The following is a 19,104-nucleotide window of genomic DNA, read 5'->3' on the forward strand; positions in this document are numbered from 1 at the left end:
TTTTTTTTTTTTTTTTTTTTTTTTTTTTTTTTTTTTTTTTTTTTATTCTTTTTCTTTTCCTTATTATTTCTGTATTTTACATGCTGCAGAGGCAAAATGATGCACCTAAGTGATCAGGGTAATAAACTGTGAGCTTATGTTCAAATAATGGTCTCCTGAAGAAAATCTTGACTTAAATCCAAGACATTTATTTTTTAGAAATCTAAACTATTATTGGAGCAAAATTTGCACCCAGTAATGTTGATCCTAAACCACAGAATGTGCAAGAAAATCAAGCTTCAAGGTTTCCAGGGCAGCTTCTCTCTCTCTGACAGGAAAAAGTAGACCCAACGCAGGAATGTCAAATGACACTATTGAGATACTTCAAATGTAATACACTGAGAATGCTACTTGCACATTTAAGCTGCTAAAGACAACAGAAATGGTGATAAATTTACAGTGGAGACCCTTAAAAATCTGCAGCTCACAGTAAACTTATCTGTTCACAAGAGTTTTAATGCTCTGAGTACACCTGCTTCCTGGCATCTGTAAGAACTGCAGAAGAGTCTCTGTGAATCCCTGTTCCACCACTCCCCTGCAGCGTGGTGCCCAGCTGCTGAAGAGTCAGGGAAATGCACTGAATGTAAGCATCCCATCACTATGTGGGCAAGCAGGGTTTGAAGCCATTTACTGCAAGGAATCATTTGCCTGAACTCTTTGGAGAAATGCTTTGCACAGTAGAGATGTGATTTCATAGTTCATAATACAGTTAGCCTGTAATTCCTTTTAAAAATACAATTTACCATGTCTATCACAGGATTTACAGAAGCTTTTCTGTCATGTCTAGAAAGAGCATGTTTTTCAGCGGTTTGTTTGGTTTTCATTGCATTTTTTTTAAATTTGAATTGATGCTCATGTCCTTCATGAATTACAATGTATGTCCAAGGTCTTTATTTTGCAAAGCACATTTTTCCAATCCATGCTGGCCAAGAACTGACACAGAACGTGTTCATCCTGCACAGGGATTTTGGGGGGCCTAAGAAAATGCACTTACCTGCTTCAACCTGTAGCAGTTGCCTTGCCCGCCACACAATCTTGAGGATTGTGAACAGCTTTTAAAAATCTATCTGTGACACTAATATGTCTTTCCTGCTGCATTTGTTGCCCATTGAACCCCTCCCTGGAGCCGCAGTAATTGGATTCATTGCAGAAAGGCATCCATGAACAGGAAGTTTCTCTTTAATATTACTGCAAGGAATGGGGTGGAGTGATTCGAATGAAGATGCAAAATAGCTGTTTTCAAGAGCAAGGATCAAAGAGAAGGAGACGAATGGGTGGTTTTGGTTGTTATTGCTTTTGAAAGGTGTCTGAAGGGAAAACAAAGCAAGACACACATAGACAAAAATTGTTGTTAGTAAGCTAAAGCTAGTGGTCTGGATTCTTAGTCCACTCATACTGCAGTGTTTTAAACAATACTACATTATGGAAAATAAATATTTTTATTCTTGTTTGTGAGGACATAAATAACAATTCAAATGCCTTTTTCATTTTAACTAAATTTAAACTGAAATCTCTCATTGCGTATCCTGGGCTTTTTCTTCTGTTCTTTGGTTTCTTTTCAAGCATGCCTTTTTTGAGCAAGACCTGTCTCTTCTTATCTTTGTATCTCATTCAGCAGCATAGTATGCCATATTATGCTGATATATATTGTGACAGTTTTTGTGGCACAACAAAAAATAAGCACAGATTTACAATTAAACAGAATAACAAATTGTAGGAAAAACACAAGCTTTTTGTCGATCCAAATTTGAATTTGTATTGTTTTTCTCTTAACCTATCAATACTGTCTCAAGCACTGAAATAATGTCAGATGAAAAGAGATGTTTTTACCATGATGTGCTTCTGTGAACACTCAGTGTGATTAGATGTTCTTCTTACAGTTTTATTCATTCCTAAAAGGAGCTACTTTCTTCCCACGTCTGGAATACTGCAATCAGAGTAAAATCTAAGCCTCATGGACATATACAGCAAATCTCTCCAAGTTTTTAGCAGTATTTGAATTGCTGTGTTTAAAAGGAAGCAAGTGTTCTGGCGCTTCTTCTCAGAAAGGCTAAGCTACTCAGATGTTCTCTTTATGTACCCTTTCTGTGCAGTGAAAGTGCTACTGCTTCCCTGATGTCACAAAGCTGTTGAGGGACTGGATGCTTTGGAAACCTTGAACTAACTGATACAGATTGATATGAATGAATGAATACATGCAGTTTGCTCCTGTGCCAGGTGAGGAAACGCAGAGGATGGCATGTTTCCTTTGACCTTTACTGAATTACACAGCAATAGAAATTCTTCACAGACTGTTCACAGTCTAGGGTAGAAAGCTGAGTACTGTTACCATTAAAGCTCTGTATGTCATCATCCAGCTGGACAACATGCACACATACAACAGAAGGGTATACAGCAATAGCACTGGGGCTTTTACTTTCAGTTTCTTCTCTTTGTGCCTCATGGGATAATTTCTAGCTAGATAGACAGTGAATGCCTAAATAAGAATCTTATGATAGAAACAGTTTCTTCATAACCCCCAAATTTTATGGGTAGTAAAAAATAAACTCGGCGCCCATCATTGGTACATATACAGTTGGAACAGTTTCCCTCATGTATAATTTCACCTTTATTTACATTGAATTGTAATTGCTGTTTTATTACCTAGTTATTTATTATATAGTTATTCTACAGTCTTCACAGGAAATCCTTTGACACAATAGACAACATACTGTGGAATGGCGAGGTGGGAGTGCAGAGAGACAGTGAGGCAGGCGAGAACAGTGTCCTTCTCACTGACAATGCACAGTCGCTCAGTGCCTGAGCAGGGCAAGCAGAGCAGGTCCTGTGATGGTTACCTAGCACAGCCACATGCCAGTGATTGCCAGACACACAAGACTCTGATGATCTAAGGTCCAAGGCCAAGCCAGAGAGTCAACTCAGGGCATCAGAGTTTGTGTCCAGATCAGTGAGATTCATGGCCAGGCACAGGCATACTCACAGTGTAGCTCAGACAAAGACCAGTAGTAAGGCTCTGCCTCCTCCCTCCTGACTTCATTTTCAGATCACTTCTGAATATGCTGACAATCATGGGCCAGAAAAGACCCTACAGATTGCCAGTCGTGCTTTCCCTTTACTCTTCAAAATATTTATTTATGCAAGAGACTTATAAATATAGTTTAAATATTGTTGAGGCATATTTGATTTGTTCCTTTGTGAGTAAAACAGAAGACTGCCAAGTAACATCTGCATAGATGAGTGCTGACAGTTGCATGGTTATCCATGTGCCCCCTGGAAGCCATGAACCTGATCTCTGCAGTAGGAAATCTATGCTGCCCAACTCTACTGAGTGGCAGAGCCTGTTAGCTTAGACTGAGAGGCTATGGCTGTCAAGGTCTTGAATTTGACAGGAACCAATCTTCTGTAGAGCTGTGTAGAGCTTTTATGGTTTTTTTGTTTGTTTGTTTTTATGGGTTGTTAAACCTGTCTAATTTAAATCTGAAACAGAGATGCTAATTTCCTTACAGAATACTGAACGTTTAGTGAACTGAATCCAAAAAGAAGCCACTGGAAGATTTGTTAGATATGTTTAGACTTTAACTTTACCTGTGAATCAACCACATTTGCTGAAACAACCTGTTTCCTGAGTGTTATTAATGATGGTAAAGTGATTTAAAGGATTGCTAAATGAAGTGAAACACTAATCTGCTGGAACACTAATGTGCTGAGAGGCTCAGTGAAGCTTTTTAGGTCCATGTCTTCACATGCCTCTTACTGAGTCTTTACATTGGTGAACATTAAACTCTTTAGGAAGAGATAGGGGACAGTCAGTTCCAGCTTGTAGGCTCTTAAATGTCCTGTCAGCATGTCATCCACCCATTATAGTAAGTGGAAATCTAGTCAATACAGCTAATGGACTCTAGAGGGGGTTTGAGATGACGAAACGAGATGTCTCTTTCAAAATGAGCCTAATAGCTCTACAGTTTCCAGTGGGATTAAACATGAGCATTCAGTGCTCTAGGGTATAGCAGCATCTGCACAAGACTGGCAGATATAACGTGGGGCATATGGGAGATCTGTGCCCTTCAAGAGAAGTGGCTGAAGTCAGGCAGGATGCCTTACAGCATCTCAGATGGCAACAATGCAACTGAACCAAGCCCCGCCGTTTGGATGCCTCTGTGTTTGTATCCTAGAGCTGAGCCCCACATCTGTGATTCGATTGCTATGAAATTTTAAATCACTATTTACTAATTCACTGATCACTAAATCCCTACTAACAAAAGTAGCCAGAATTTCCCATGAAAAATGTTATTTTTTTCTTGTTGCTTTTCCCCATGTTCTTACAACCAGCAGTAGTACAGAAATGTTACTGTTAGATTCAGAAATCCAGCTATTTGGGTTCTTGGCTGTACTTCATCCATCATGAACTGACCTTTGGAAGGGAACTGTAGATAAATCTGCACAGCTTCACCACCATAGTGTTTCCCAGAAAGAAACTCTTCTACCCTTTCCTTGCATTAGTGAGCCCACATCTCTTCTCTCAAATTGGTCTCATGACCCATTACTATGAAATATCAGTCTAACAAGTGTAAATATTTGAACCAAATTTAATTTCTACAGCCAGAAACATGCAGATAGATAGGGCAGGCTGGGTGACTCCCAGCCACAAAAAAGGTGTTATTAAATCATTAGAACTATGTACGCTTTAGAGTTGAGCAATACACCTAGTGAATAAACTACAGAATCAAAATAATAAACTTTGACTCTTTCTCCAAATGCAAGACTAATCAAGCATATAAACCCAAGAATAATAAGGCATAAGTGCCTGCTGCATAAAGGTGACATGCCATTTTTTACATATCTGACAAACCAAATACATTTTACTATGCTAATAGGCTGGGAAAAACAATACATCAACTGTCTCCTGAAATGACTCTGAATTACAGAAAATGCTTTTTTTCTATAAAGTCCTTTTATAATTAAAGGACAGCATTTAAGTGTGTCATTTTTATATTAAGCTTCGGTAGCACCATGGTGTAAACCACTCTGTTTGGGAAATGGCGTTCTTCCAAAATGTGTGATCATCTGAAAGGTTAGCTCATCTTTTGTAATTTGATTTGTCAGCTTGGTCTCTGAGTCAGGAAATCAGCTCAGTTGCGAAAGAACTGTCAAGCGTGTTCAAAATTAAATGCATATTTATGGAAGTCCCTGAACTGGAATAACAGCCTGTGCCTTGGGACTGTACACAGATCCCGTCCATCACCAAAAAGGAGTCTTGATTATTTAATGGTTCTTTTCAGGGAGTATCTGTTATGATCACAGTTTATTACTCATTTTTATTTCTCCAGGTCTGTCACGGCCCCTAGTGGCTCAGATACACCCAGAGAGCACCACGGGTCTGGCACCAAAAGCCCTGAGAAGGGTGAAGTGCTGCAGGGCAAACTGTGGGAAGGGGTGAAGTGATGGGGCCTGCGAAGCCTGGGTGTGTTTGACAGCTCTGTGAGGAAAAACAAGTTCCAGCAAATCCCATCATATATTTCTTGCAAGATTGGTCATGTTTATAATTTTCAATAAAAACATTTCTTGTTGACGTAGAGGAAAAATGTTATGATTTTGTGTTTGTTAATTAACCTCCATCTCACGTGTTTATTAAAAGAAATCTACATATCATAACATTTTAAAGAGGCAGATGATTTAAGGACTGAAAGTATGACATGTAAGTAATTAATTTTTAAAATTACTTTCTGTCTTATAGATTGTTATCTTGTTTGACAATCTGAGTGAAAGCTTTTTTTCTTGTCTGTGGAATTGTTCTTGTTGGCCAGAGCTTACATCACAAGTTTCCCAATTTTCAGGTGGGCTTTCACCGGAAAAAAGTTCATTCTAAGAGCCCTGCAGACTAAATCATGAATATTAGAATCACCACCATCAGTCTTCTAGAACACAAGAAGTCCTCTGGCATTGCAGAAGAAATGTGTTTATGCAATCTTAGTTATGCCATCTTTAGTGTTGTTCCTAAAGCATTCTGATATATCATAAAGTACCATCCAGTGCTTCCTGACCAACAACATCAATAATCTTTGGTGTTTATAGAGATTTGACAAGTTGGTTTTGCTTCTGATTTTGAAGAAACTTGGTTAATTTTCCCCCACTGTTGTTTTTCACACACATTGCGTGTTTTTGAAATATCATGGCACAAAGTTTAATTTTACTTAAACCTGTCCTTTGCAGGGTAGTTTTCATTTAAACATTTGGTGAGTTGTTTGCTGTCATTTTGATCAATAATTGGCATTTAGTCAAAATCCTACTAATTGAGAAACAGCAAGGCATCTTTCTTGATTATTCTCTCCTCCCCCACTTTTCCCAGCCTATTTCACACCAGGTTTTAGGAGGATAAGAGGCTTACAATCTGCATCTCCTAAAAGAATCCCAATCTGGAAATTCTTGAAGGACAATTTTAAGAATTTAAAATTTAAGAATTTAAAATTTAAGTATTTAAAATTTTTTTCACAGCAATGTGAAAGCTGTTTACACAGTGGGGGCTACTAAATTGTCCATGGTCAGAGAGAATGAGTGAAGGACTGGATTGAAGAGGGCTGTATGTCTCTCCATGAAGACATCATTTGGCCTTTGTTAGGCTCAGGCTGGAAAAATAAGCAGATGCTTTCTAATATTATTTATATGTAATAGTAGGATTTTTCAAAATATAAAACAATTTACCAATGTGAAAGGAAAATACTTAATTCTAACATTTTCTGTGGTAGGAACATTTAAATCTGGCAGGTAAACTTTCAGAATTAACTCTATGTTGACTAAGTATGTCTGTATTGCTGAAGTTGCAGCCCCAAGTAGTTTGTTCCAAGAGTTTTTAAGCCAGACCATACATTCATGTTTAGAGTAATAGTGTGAGTACTTTTTCTCCAGAACAGAATACATTTTGGAGTGTCTACCTAAAATCAAATTCCTGTGATTTATATAACTGGTAAAAGCATTTTCTTTTCATAAGCTCCCCGAGAAGAGCCCATAATGTCATTTGCAAATTTGTTTCTTTTTCATTGTTGGGAAACAGCACTTCATTGCTAAGTGGAAAATACAAACTCTCTTTACACCACAAAATATTCTTGGTCATAACTGACAATATTTATTCATCACAACTTACCCATTTGCTCAGAGCAGGAATTACTGAAATAGAGTGTTTCTACTGTGTTTTTAAAAGTCCAGTTTAACTTTCAGCTTTTAAAATATAATTTCTTAGGTGGTAGCCCTTTTATTATAGACCTACTCAATATAGGAAACCAAATTCTATTGGTTACTTAATTTTTTTTTCCGAATCTATTTATTTATTTATTTATTTATTTATTTATTTATTTATTATTTTTAATTCTTGTTCTCCATTGCAAACATGTAGTGTGCCTCCTTTTTAGAGTTGCTTACCCTGGGTCTGCATAGGAGTGCTGAAATTTCTCTTTTACACTGAGAGCACTGATTTTTTTCAGCCTGCAGCTTTCAGACTAATACTTCCAGGCTGAACTGAAATTGAGTCCTGAGCCCATAGGGGCAGGGGTTGGGAGAGAACACCAGGGAGGCTTGACAGGGACAGTAAGGTCCAAAAGTTGGCCTGACATCTACCCTAACTCTTCTCCGAACAGTTCTGATCATCCTGCCTAATAACGCTGAATTAAAGTGATTTTTCTTTTTCCAAGTAGGATTACCATTTTTCTATGTCATACTGTACATCCTTTAGACACATAAAATTTCATAATAATTTTTATAGGAAAATTATTTCTATTAAAAACAACTCAAAAATATGACTGCCATTTTCTTTTTATTTATTTTTTTTCCAAAATATTCTGAAGTTCCATCTTAGTACTGCAAATATTACTCTGAAGATCCATCCTTTCCTTATGGGTATCTTATTCAGAGACACTTAAGCACAATATCCAGATGCAAATACTCACATGCTTTCTCTCAAACCTTCTGAAGCATAGCAAGTAAGCCTTGGAAAATAAGGAGAAGGGTGTCAAGAGCCTCTTGGTTAAGGAAATTCTCCTAGTACATGGCTGTTTCACTGAGAAAGGATTTAGTGGTGTTTCATTGACAACTGGTATTTGTGAGGTCACTTCCTTTGGTTTAATGATTACTTTTTTGTGTAGGTGATCAAGATTATGTGGAAAAATTAAAAGAAAACAGGTTAGTACAAAACAATTAAGGATTTAATAGGAATGCCAAAGTTTAACTTGAACATACACAGTGATTTTTCTTTGAATTATTATTATCAAATAAAATCAACCCTTAGATATCTTAAATTCCTGAAGAGATTTGCAGTGGAAATGTTCAAGTGGGGTACATGGTGTGTGAATAAGAGTCTATGCACTTGCATGAGGCACCAGAACAAATGGCACAGCAGGAGTGAAAGGAGTGATGCATTTGCAGCAGGTCAAGAGATTACGACCAGCCACAAAATACAAGAAAGAATATAGGTAAGAGTGGGAAATTGGCAAGATTTGGGTGTAGGACCAACTGTACTAAATCCTTGACATGAGGAAAGCTCCACAATGTAGATACAGAACAACAGCACTGTGATACAACTCAGCTTGGCCCTGAGGTTTTCTCAAGAGAGAATATGAAGGATACCAAAGATTGTGCACCATTGTCAACATTCAGGATGAATCCAGAAAAAGTGATGAGGGCTTGACGAGGGCAGAGCAAGGGCTGACTACTCCACGAGAGCCGCAAGTTAAGCCTGGTAACACAGCCCCTGAGGGAGCAGGGCGTGCTCATGGGTGGCAGCTACGGTCAACCAAGAGCCCAGTTCATCAGACAACATCTGTGGTGATGAGGCAGGTTGAAGGTCAAGCTGGAAAAATCAGTTCCCTGGTCAGGATGAGGTCTGGTGGCCATAATCAGGGGCAGGCACAGTCACTGATGACTGGACATGTCCTCCATCACAAAGCAGGTCTGAGGTCAAGCCAGAAGTCAGTCTGCAGCTCAGAGTCCCTACCAGTGGGGTCTATGGCCAAGGACAGGCATGGCTGTGGCTGAGCTGGGGACCAACATGACATATGACATAACTCAGGCATGGCCTGAAGGATGCAGAGTGGAGCTGTGCCAAGGTGTAGAAGGATGTCTGAGGTGAGGCTGGTCAGGGCCATTAAGGTCTATGAGTGCTCTCAGGGCCCTGACCTTGATAGTTGGTGCCTCTTGTCCTCCTCACCATAAATAACCCTTCCCAGACACATAGATGTTTGTGCTTAAGAGTAGGAAAGACTGAGTATGCATGAGAGTGAAATCTATGGAGAACAACTGCTACTACTAAACCAGGTCTTGTTTAAAGTAAAAATGTTGCCTTCTTCTCTATGGTCTTAGGTAGCCTCGCTGCTTTTGCTGTTATAGCCATCTTACCTTCATTTCTCCAAACTGCAAGAAAACAACTGTGCTTGAATGATTTATTTGTCATCTCTCTATTTCTTTCTCTCTCTCTTTCTCAGAAGGATCTCTGATTTTGCCAGAGTACTATGGATAGTACTACTACAAGACAACTGAAATATACTTGCACATTATAAATAAATCTAATATCACATGGTAGAATTTGTTCCTGTATAAAAGGGAAACTTTTACAAATCCCCGTTTTTTTCTCAGGCAAGCCCCTCAGGGTGAGAGGACAGCGGAAAAAAACAGGAAGGTGGTTCCTGGGCCCTTGCAGGCTCCCAAACCTCCAGCATAGGGCCAGAGGCTCTCCCTCCAGCATTTTACCTTCTACTGTGGGACACAGGACAGGGCACTTTTGACTTTCTGGTTTTCCTTTCCTGGTATATGGACCCCTTGGCTAACAAGCAAACTAATTATTAAAAAGCATCAGGAACATATGACCATAATTAACAGTGGGTTTTATGACAGCAGCATAAAAAGTTGTTTTAGAAACGGGGCAATAAGATATTATTTTCCATATTTTTTTTTCATTGAGGATTTATGTCTGTAATGACTCACAGACCACTGCTGCTGTTCTGCTATGAGAGAGATGAGCCCTGTAGGCAAAACATAGACCAGGTGAGCAAAGACAGCATGTTCAAACACAACACTTTTACCTGTATGTTTGCTTACGAAAAGATAAAACTTATCCCAGTGCTGCAAAAGCAGGAATTCCATGCAGGAGGGTTTTTGCTTGTTTGTTTTTCTATTACAGGCAGACAGATAAAACGCTTAAAATAGCAGCTGAGCCCTGCGAGAGTCTGACTTTTTTCTGTATGTCAAGTTAATGTGCTGTAACTGTGGGAAAGATGTGCCACCCCCCTGAAGTGCATCCTTCAGGGTGGAACAGCATCTCCTGCAAACAGCTCTTTATCAGGTAGTCCTGGACAAAACCATTTTTGTTTCAAGAAAAAACCCATCAGTATCCTTCCTTAATCATCTGAATAGCAATAAACCCTTAGAGAAAACCATTGCATTCAAAGCTGTACCTGGGAGGAGAGATCTCACTGGGGCATATTTAAGGGAGATTTTTCCAGCCTTTCCTGAAATTAGGAAAGTAATGTATTTTAAAGGGAAAACAACCATTTCTATAATCATAGGTTTCCCTAATCTCAGGGAGGAGGGAAAACATCTTTCAGTGATACACTCAACATATGTATAGCAAAAGTGGAGCTAATTAAGAGACACTCCCTTTTCCCTTGGCTTTCTGGAATTCGAAACCCTCATCAGAGACAGTAATTATTTTGGGAGTCTTTCACTGTTCCCCTCATTAACATGTTTACTTCCTTCTTATACCATTGCATAAATATGTTTGTATTTTCTCTTCCTGATGTGGCACAGTAATTTCACAGCCTGTTTTTGTTTTTAATTCTGTGTGCTGACGAAGTGCTAAAACTGACTCGGTGAATTGTTTCTGGCCGCTGAACAACTGCAGAGCGATGCAGACCTTCCCGTAGGGAGGGGTTAAGATGGTGCACATAAAGAAATGTAATATAAATTTACAGGTTGATTAAATCTAGTTCCTTTGAGAAGTATGTGCCTCTTATAAAGACCAGACTTACACCACCCAGCGTAAAACAACTCTGCCCAATTGCAGTTTTCCCTGCAATATTTTCACAGTTCAAGGCTCTGAGCCAAGGCCATTAAGCTTGACTATAGGTGTATTGTGAAGGGTCAAGGCACACATCAGAGCTTGAATCCAGCATCTTAAATGCAAAGTCCACTGTATGTCTTTGAACTGTGTTTTGATTTTTTGAAATGTGTCAGCTTTTCCCTGTAATGAATTAGCAAATAATGCATTAACAGACTTGCCGCAGAACCCTTCCTCCTGATTCCAGCTCTAGAGTACTCCATCCAGCCCTGGGGTCCTCACTGTATGAAAGACATGGACCTGTTGCAATGAGTTCAGAGGAGGCCATGAAGATTATAAGATATAGCACCTCTCCTATGAAGACAGGCTGAGAGAGCTGGGTTTGTTCAGCCTAGAGAAGAGAAGGCATCAGGGAGACCTTTTAACAGCCTTCCTGTACCTTAAAGGGGGCTTATGATTCCAAGCTGAGTGGTGTGGTTGACACTCCTGAAGGACAGGATGCCATTCAGTGGGACCTGGGAAGCTTGAGAAGTGGGTCCACGGGAATCTTGTAAGGTTTAATGAGACCAAATGCAAGGTGCTGCACCCGGGTCAGAGTAACCCGCAGTATCAATACAAGTTGGTGGATGAATAGATTGAGAGCAGCCCTCCTGAGAAGGACTTGGGGTTGGTGGTGGATCAGAGACTGGACATGAGCCAACAATGTGTCCTTGCAGCCCAGAAAGCCCATTGTATCCTGGGCTGCATCAAAAGCAGTGTGGCCAGCAGGTCAAGGGAGGGAATTCTGACTCTCTGCTCTGGTGAAATCCCACCTACAGTGCTGTATCCAGCTCTGAGGTCCTCAGTGCAGAAAGGACATCAACCTCCTGGAGCAAGTCCAGAGCAGGGCCATCAAGATGATTAGAAGGATGGAGCACCTCTTCTATGAGGAAAGGCTGAGAGAATTGGGATTGTTCAGCCTGGAGAAGGCCGTGGGGTGACTTAATTGTAGTCTTCCAGTACCCGAAGGAAACATACAAGAAAGATGGAGAGAGACTATTTACAAGGGTGCGTAGTGTCAGGACAAAAGGGAATGGTTTTAAACTGGAAGAGAGGAGGTGTAGATTAGGTATTAGGAAGAACCTTTACTGTGAGGATGGTGAGGCACTGAAACAGGTTGCCCAGAGAAGCCGTAAATGCCCCACCCTGGAAGCGTTCAAGGCCAGGTTGGATGGGGCTTGGAACACCCTGGTCCAGTGGAAGGTGTCCCTGCCCCTGCCAGGGGAGTTGGACTAGACGATCTTTTAAGGTCCCTTCCAAGCCAAACCATTCTACGATTCCACGACTTCTTATAAAAAAAAAAAAAAGAGCGAGAGCAATCAGCTGCTCACTTTTGGGGTTATATTACACGAATTGTAATTTTTTTTGTTTTTCCTGCGCGCCCTTCCCACTCTCACACACGGACAGCGAACACCCGACCCTTCCGGGCCTTGCCGGCCCCGCCCCCCGGCGGCGCGTGGCGAGTGACGCGCTGTGCGCGCGCCATCCCCGCGTGGCGGCAGCGGCGGGGGCAGCATGGGGCGGGCCGGCGGCAGCGGCGGGGCGGCCGCGATGGACGCGGTGCGCAGCTTCGAGCGCTGGAAGAAGAAATACACCCGGCGCACGAAGAGGCTGCGGCTGCAGCGCAAGGAGAGGAACCGGCCCGAGTGGCAGGTGGAGCGGGAGAACATCGCCCGCCTGGTGCAGCGCTACCCCGAGGTACGGCCGGTGCGGTGCGGTGCGGGGAGCGAGAGGCTCCCTGTGCGGGGTGGGGGCGGGCGGGCGGGCACGGCAGTCCTGCGGAAAAGCGGCTCCCTTTCTTTTGTGGCGCTTCTCGGGGTAGGGCTGGGAGAAGGAGGGATGGTGTCTGTGTGCGGGTCCTGGGCGGGCGTGGGGAAGCGCCAGTGGTGGGCAGGCTGGTCCTCTGGTTGTCGGCGGGGCCGGTAAGTCACAGGTGTGTAGGGTGCTATTGCTGCGTGACGGGCAGGGAGGCTTTTTACCTTCACGAGGCACGGATGATGCTCCATTCTTTTCCCTTTTTTTCCCCAGGCAGAGGAGGAGGGGGCAGTGTTTCTGGTGGAGGTGACTGGCTGTGGAGCCAGGCGGAGTGGGACCCTCGTGGGAGAGTGAGTGTTTAGGAGTGCAGCGAGAAGGAACGAGGAGACTGAAGCAGGTGGTGGGAACGGTTTGTGTGCAGTGGCATTTGGCCCTTTTAACCAGGCAGCGTGTCTGTCTGTCTCCGTGTTGGAGATGGGACACGTTTGTCTTCAAGATGCCCAGCAGACAAACATCACACTAGAGGAGCATGTTGTTTAACCTCAAGTCAGGAAATAGGTTTTTGAATATGAGAGCTGAAGTCAGTGGTGTTGATTTTGTCCTCCAGATTCCCTTTGAATTGGTGTGAGAGACAGTCGGCTTTTGAATGGTACTGATATGTGGAAAGTACTGTAATTGTGGATAACGGGTTAGATGTGCTATGCCTGTGGTGCTGCTCTACCTGCTGCCAAACTTTTGCTGAGTTGGTGGCTGCTGCTGGGGAGGAGCAGGGCAGTCCTGCTTGGTTACAGGGTGCTCGGCATAGCTGGTGGCAATCACTTTTTGGTAGTTGTAATTTAATTGAGCAGAAAGTATTGATGAGAGGCGTAGAAGAAACGTGTAGGTTACTGTGAAGATGTCATGTTAGCTCCTTTGGTTAAGATTCGGCAAGTTAGTATTCTTAAGCTTCACTTGCTTTAACTGTTTGAAAGCAAATGGTATGCTTCCAAAGATGGTCATGTTACTGTTTTGAATTACAGATTATTTTTTAGGGGGAAAAAAAAGTGTTGTAATTCATTGGCTTTTTTGATAAAAAATAAAGATTTTAAGTACATAAATGATTAGTACATTCTTTTGAGCTTAAATTTTGAATTAACTTATTTTGGCAATATCTTTCTACTCACTGTAGAAAGAGTCAGCTTTCACGGTTACAGCTGGAATTGTTTGAAGCTTGTTTTTTTTTTTTTTTTCCGAGTGGAATGACCATTGGTAGGTGTGTGTCTTTATGGAATGAGAAACTTCTTACATTACTACACTACTGTTGGACTGTTTCTATAACCTAGACTTAAGGTGGTTGCCTCTGCATGGTCTCTGGAGAGTCAACATATGAGCAAGAGGGAGAAACTGAGTTAAAGCAGCTTGGCAAAGGCTGTGTACAGAGTTTGTAAACTCTCTACACAGCTCCCTGGTGGTGAGCTTATTGTTTATATACCCAATTGCAGTATATATACAATAGATTGCTCTGTAGTTCTGTGTATTTGAATACAGGCAGGGAGTTGTGTAATGAAATTAATTTTGTGTGTTGTCAGGCCTTAATAATTTCTACCTTTAATAATAATGTGCATTTACTAGATAATACCGTATGCAAAGTAGTCTGCTGTGTTCCCTTAGGGTACTATGGCAATATCTAACCATTCTTTCTTTATCTCTTGTTTTGGAATCCCCTCACTACACTTCATACTCTGAGCAGTATTCTCATAGATAAAGTGAGTGTAGGGGATGGCTTTTCCTCTAATGTAGTAGATACATGTGAGTAGAAGCTGAAGCGGTATGTTGCTTCTGTGCACTGAAGTTATATGTATATGATGTGGACATATTGAGACATAGGAGGAGGATCACCAGAATCATCAACTGCAGGAAATGCTGGCTTTTTAGCTTTTTTTTTCTTTTTTTTTTTTTTTTTAATCTATGAGACTGGATGGCTAAACATGACCCCTATTAATAGAATCATACAATTGTTTAGGTTAGAAAAAGCCTCTTAAGATCATTGAGTCCAACCGTTAACCTACCACCGCCACTAAACTATGTCTCCAAGTGCCACGTTCATGTGTTTTTTGGGCATTTCCAGGGCTGGCAATTCCATTTCTTCTCCAGGAGGTCTGTTCCAATGCCTGACCCTGTCATGTGTCCTGCTGATGATGACAGTGAAAAAACCTAATTGCTTAGAAGGAGGCAGCAGAATGCATGAAGTAAAAGATTTATTTTGAGCATTCAATCTCAGAGATGAAGTGGCAGAAATATTTTCAAAAATATCTCTGGGAAGCTGGGTCCCAGAAGCTGGCTGGGAAGATCCTCCACTCAATGCTGCCTCTGCCACTTTGTTCTCCCCATACCCAGCACATTTGCTCTCCATGTACAGTTTTGCCATATTTGTGGTGTGTGTGTGTATTAAATCCCTACACACATCCCTGTCTGTTACCTTAGTTCTTAGGGGGAATAGTTGCTTTGCAATCTGTTGTACCACTCTACTTCGCAGGAAAGTGTCCCTGGCTGGTAGTGGGGTATGACTGTGTTGCTCACAGATGTAAGTTAACAGGAGAGCAATTCAGAAGGAACACACAAGCAATGAGGGGATGATAAAGCTCCTCTTTTCCATAGTGAGGTCAGTATTCCTTTCTTATCCTCATAAATATTAGGGTTGTACATCTGGATTAGGGTGGGTAGATTGCGATTCTCAGACTACTTAGTTTGGTTAGTCCCCACTCAGATTTTCTGCAACAGTCTGTTCCTGTACTCCTAGCATTAACTATTTTGTGTCATACTTAAATGCAGTCACTTTTCCCTGAAGCACATCCTATACCTTTGACACTTGCATTCAATTTCCACTCATTCTACATAGATTTGTGTTTATACTGGCTTTATGGTCACTTCAGTCAGTTGCTTCACTGGATACCTGCATTTATTTGCTGTATATATGGCTGTGTGAAAGTGTAGAGATGCTTCTGTGTCACTAATGTGACTGCACGTGCATCTATTTCTGGGCATGGGTGGTAATTCTGTGTCTCTGTGGACCTCGGGGCAGCATAGGTAAGGATTGGGTAGTGGGAAGTTGTGTTTGTTTGTATTTTTAGAGGTTGAAGAAAAGAGACTGGTAGTGGTCAGGCATGTGTCCATCAGAATTAAGACAAGGTAAACATGTTAGTATTGGGATAGTGCTGGGGACTTCTGGTGTCAGCCCTTCTGGGATTCTGCTATCCTCTAGCTCCAGGAGTGTCCTGCCTGTGAACATTCAGGTGGATATCTGCCAAGCTTTTTATCTTCTGTCCTTTGGATCTTCTTTTCTGGTCCCTGACAAGGTTTTCGACTTGGTCTCCAGTGTTTCTTCTGCATTACCCTGGATTTGGTTCAAGTGGAAGTGGTGATTGTGAGGAAGCACGTTGTGCTTGGATCTAAAGGGATCTCCCGTGAGTTCTGCATGAGGTAGATCCCTTCTTAGGGAAAAAGGAGCTAGAAAGCTCTTTGCTAAGCTCTTCTCTGTGAAGTGCACTGGCTGGGATCTCTGTCACGCAGGCTGTGGGTGTATTAAGTCTGTGTGCTTTTGTCGTGCATGTGGCATGGAATTGGGGTAGCATGGCTGATGGATGAATGAAGATCCACCTTGCCTTCTTGTCTGTAATTTCCTGTGTGAGAATGACTGCAGTGGGTAAATAAGACAAAATTAATAATTAAGAGGTAACCAATATACTTTGTTACCGGATTTTTTTTTTTTTATTTGTTGTCGTGATGGCAAATGTGCGGCAGTGTAGATGCAAAATGTGAAATTTAGTTTCAATGGGTCCAAATCATGGAACCATTTTCCATGTTATGTGTTCATAGATGGTCTGTTGTCTATTGATCCAGCGACTTCATTGCCTAACTGTCAGGCCATTGATGGACATAGTCCTCTGCATCAAGTTGTGCTCATGAAAAGTATTAAGAGCCTGACTGATGTTCTGGCAAGCTGTTTGTGAAAAATTCTTTCTAGTGTGCTTTATGGCAATCAGTTGAGTTAGATCAGAACAGCATTTGAAGTATTTGAAATGAGCTGGCTGCTCTCAAAAGTGTAGATTCCCAGCAGATTAGCAGAGGTAGTAACTTCTAACAGGGAAACAAGCTAAGTAGAAGTTGGTGATGTTTTCCACTGGTGCATGTAGATATAAAATAGATCTATCAGAAAATCTGCCTCTAACACCAGATCTTCTTATGCCTGCCATTTGGACTTGATTTAAAAATAAACCAATATTTTTGGAGTTTAAGGGTACTACTGCATATCCTTCTTCTGCTCCTGACAGTTTGTAGGGCAGAGAAATAATACAGGAAGCTTTGTGACATGGCCTCTCTTAACATTCCTTGCTCTTTTAATACTGTTCTCACTTCTTTTCCTTGGATATCTTTAAAAGAGCTAGGCTTATGCATGTAATGATTTTAAAATTGATTTGGAGAAGTTTACGATGGAGGAGCAGAACAATATTTGTCTTTTTTTTTATTAATATATCTGCTCTTACTGGGTTGTCTAGAGTTAAAAAGAAGTTGAGTAGTAAAATGCTTTAAGCGTCCTTAATTATTTAGAACAATTTCACATTGGTGTAACAGCCCGTTTGATATTTTGCAAACCTACTAAAATCTATCTCTTCAGTTGCATATAATCGATTGAGTGAATTCTTTTTTGATGTTGGAAAGATCCTTTTCTCTCCTCTAGGCATACTGTTTTCCTCTTCACAGTTTGTCGGTTGAAATTAAACTGAAACTGTATACATCACTGAGTTGTGATTATTTAGCATGCAAAATAGTAAGACTGGGAATTAGCTAAATATTGAATGTGATATATAGTATCTTCAAAATTATCAACTGAATTTGGAAATATTTTTCAAAGTTTCTGATTTGTGCAAGTCAAAAAAAGACTCTTAAAATGGTGATTTCTGAGGGAGCTTTTCCCTTCTCCCAAATAACATTTGACAAAAGTTTAATTGTTCTGCTAGGGTACAGTGAAAGCTTGAAAGCTATCTTGCAGGAACTATGTCTTGAAATATGTTGAAACCAAGTTTTAGTAAGGGTGTTATTACCTTTTATCTATTTTTATCTTTTATTATAGGGATTAAATTCACGTATTAAATTACTTGTCTTGATTTTACTAGAGAGAACTAGTCTGAAAAGAGTGGTGTCATGGTTTAGGTGCTTTAAACAGCTATAACCCCTCAGTTTTCTGTAATAGACAGAATCCTGTAGGAGGGTTGGTGCTTCAAGTAGATACAAAGCTGATCTGACAGCTTGGTTGCTCTTCATCTGGGGCTTTCTTTGAAATCATTATCACAAGATGTGAAGAAGATCTGATGACCATTTTGCTTGGTTCCTGTGTTGGGAGATTTCTGTTCAGCAGTCTGTTAGAATGAAATGATACCTGTTAGAAATGCAGGAATTGTGTAAGCTTTGAGTTTGACGTTTGGAAATCTCAGTTTATGGGTTCTAGTCAGTATGCATTCAAAGCTATGTAGTCTACCTTCCTCTTCTTCAGCTCAGGCTTTATAGACTCAGTAGTCTACTTTTTTTCCCCTTAAGTTCTGTGTTTTTTCCAGCCCTGCTACTATTAATTGTGAGCTTTGCCAATCAAAGCTGTTCACATCTTTTAATTACCACCTACCTGCCAGAGCAGTTGCAAATATTATATTTTTCTCAAGATCTTTACTTGACTTCTCAACATCTTTCTAAATCATTGAGCCAACTCATGGACTGAAACACGTGCTGTGGGGGATTGTGTGTGTGTAATAAATATCTCTCAAGTATGGATGCATACAAAGAAGTAAATTAGCACAATGAAGTACTTTTTTTAGTGTGGGTGTGGGTTTTTTTGTTTTTTTTTTGGTTTTTTTTTTTTTTGGTGTTTTTTTTTTGGGGGGACTTTGTGGGACAGCTCTAAAAAATTACGTACATCAAGTGCTAGAGGTTGGTGAATCTGGTGGGCTTCAGGACATGGAAGCTTGTGCTTCCCCTGTCTCAGTCAGGTAGATGCAATACTGCTGCAGTTCTAGGTGCCCAAATCTGCCCAGCAGCGAGGGTGAGTGGGTATTCCCAGTAGGTTCAACTGTGTGCTCACATGTCCAGCCACAGCTGAACACAGACAGAGAAGTGCCTTTATTGGCACACACACAAAGTGCTTGCGCACAGTGAACAACACCGGTGGCATGTGCTGTTCCTCTCTGTCTGATGAGGATTAACAT

At 41.0% G+C, this 19,104-nt stretch overlaps 1 protein-coding gene across 1 annotated transcript in view; it reads left to right on the top strand.

Annotated features, from left to right (window-relative positions):
* The first annotated feature begins 12,608 nt into the window (after positions 1–12,608).
* DDX10 (DEAD-box helicase 10) overlaps positions 12,609–19,104 on the top strand; it is a 165,823-nt gene continuing 159,327 nt past the window's right edge. Inside the window, exon 1 of the mRNA XM_027900658.1 lies at positions 12,609–12,814. Within this exon, the coding sequence (XP_027756459.1) occupies positions 12,632–12,814 (183 nt within the window). The 5' untranslated portion in view covers positions 12,609–12,631. The remainder of the gene's footprint in view (positions 12,815–19,104) is intronic.

This window comes from Empidonax traillii, unplaced genomic scaffold (assembly GCF_003031625.1).
Source record: "Empidonax traillii isolate 1590-97213 ecotype Southwest subspecies unplaced genomic scaffold, ASM303162v1 scaffold21:size2437335, whole genome shotgun sequence".
Lineage (NCBI taxonomy): Eukaryota > Metazoa > Chordata > Aves > Passeriformes > Tyrannidae > Empidonax > Empidonax traillii.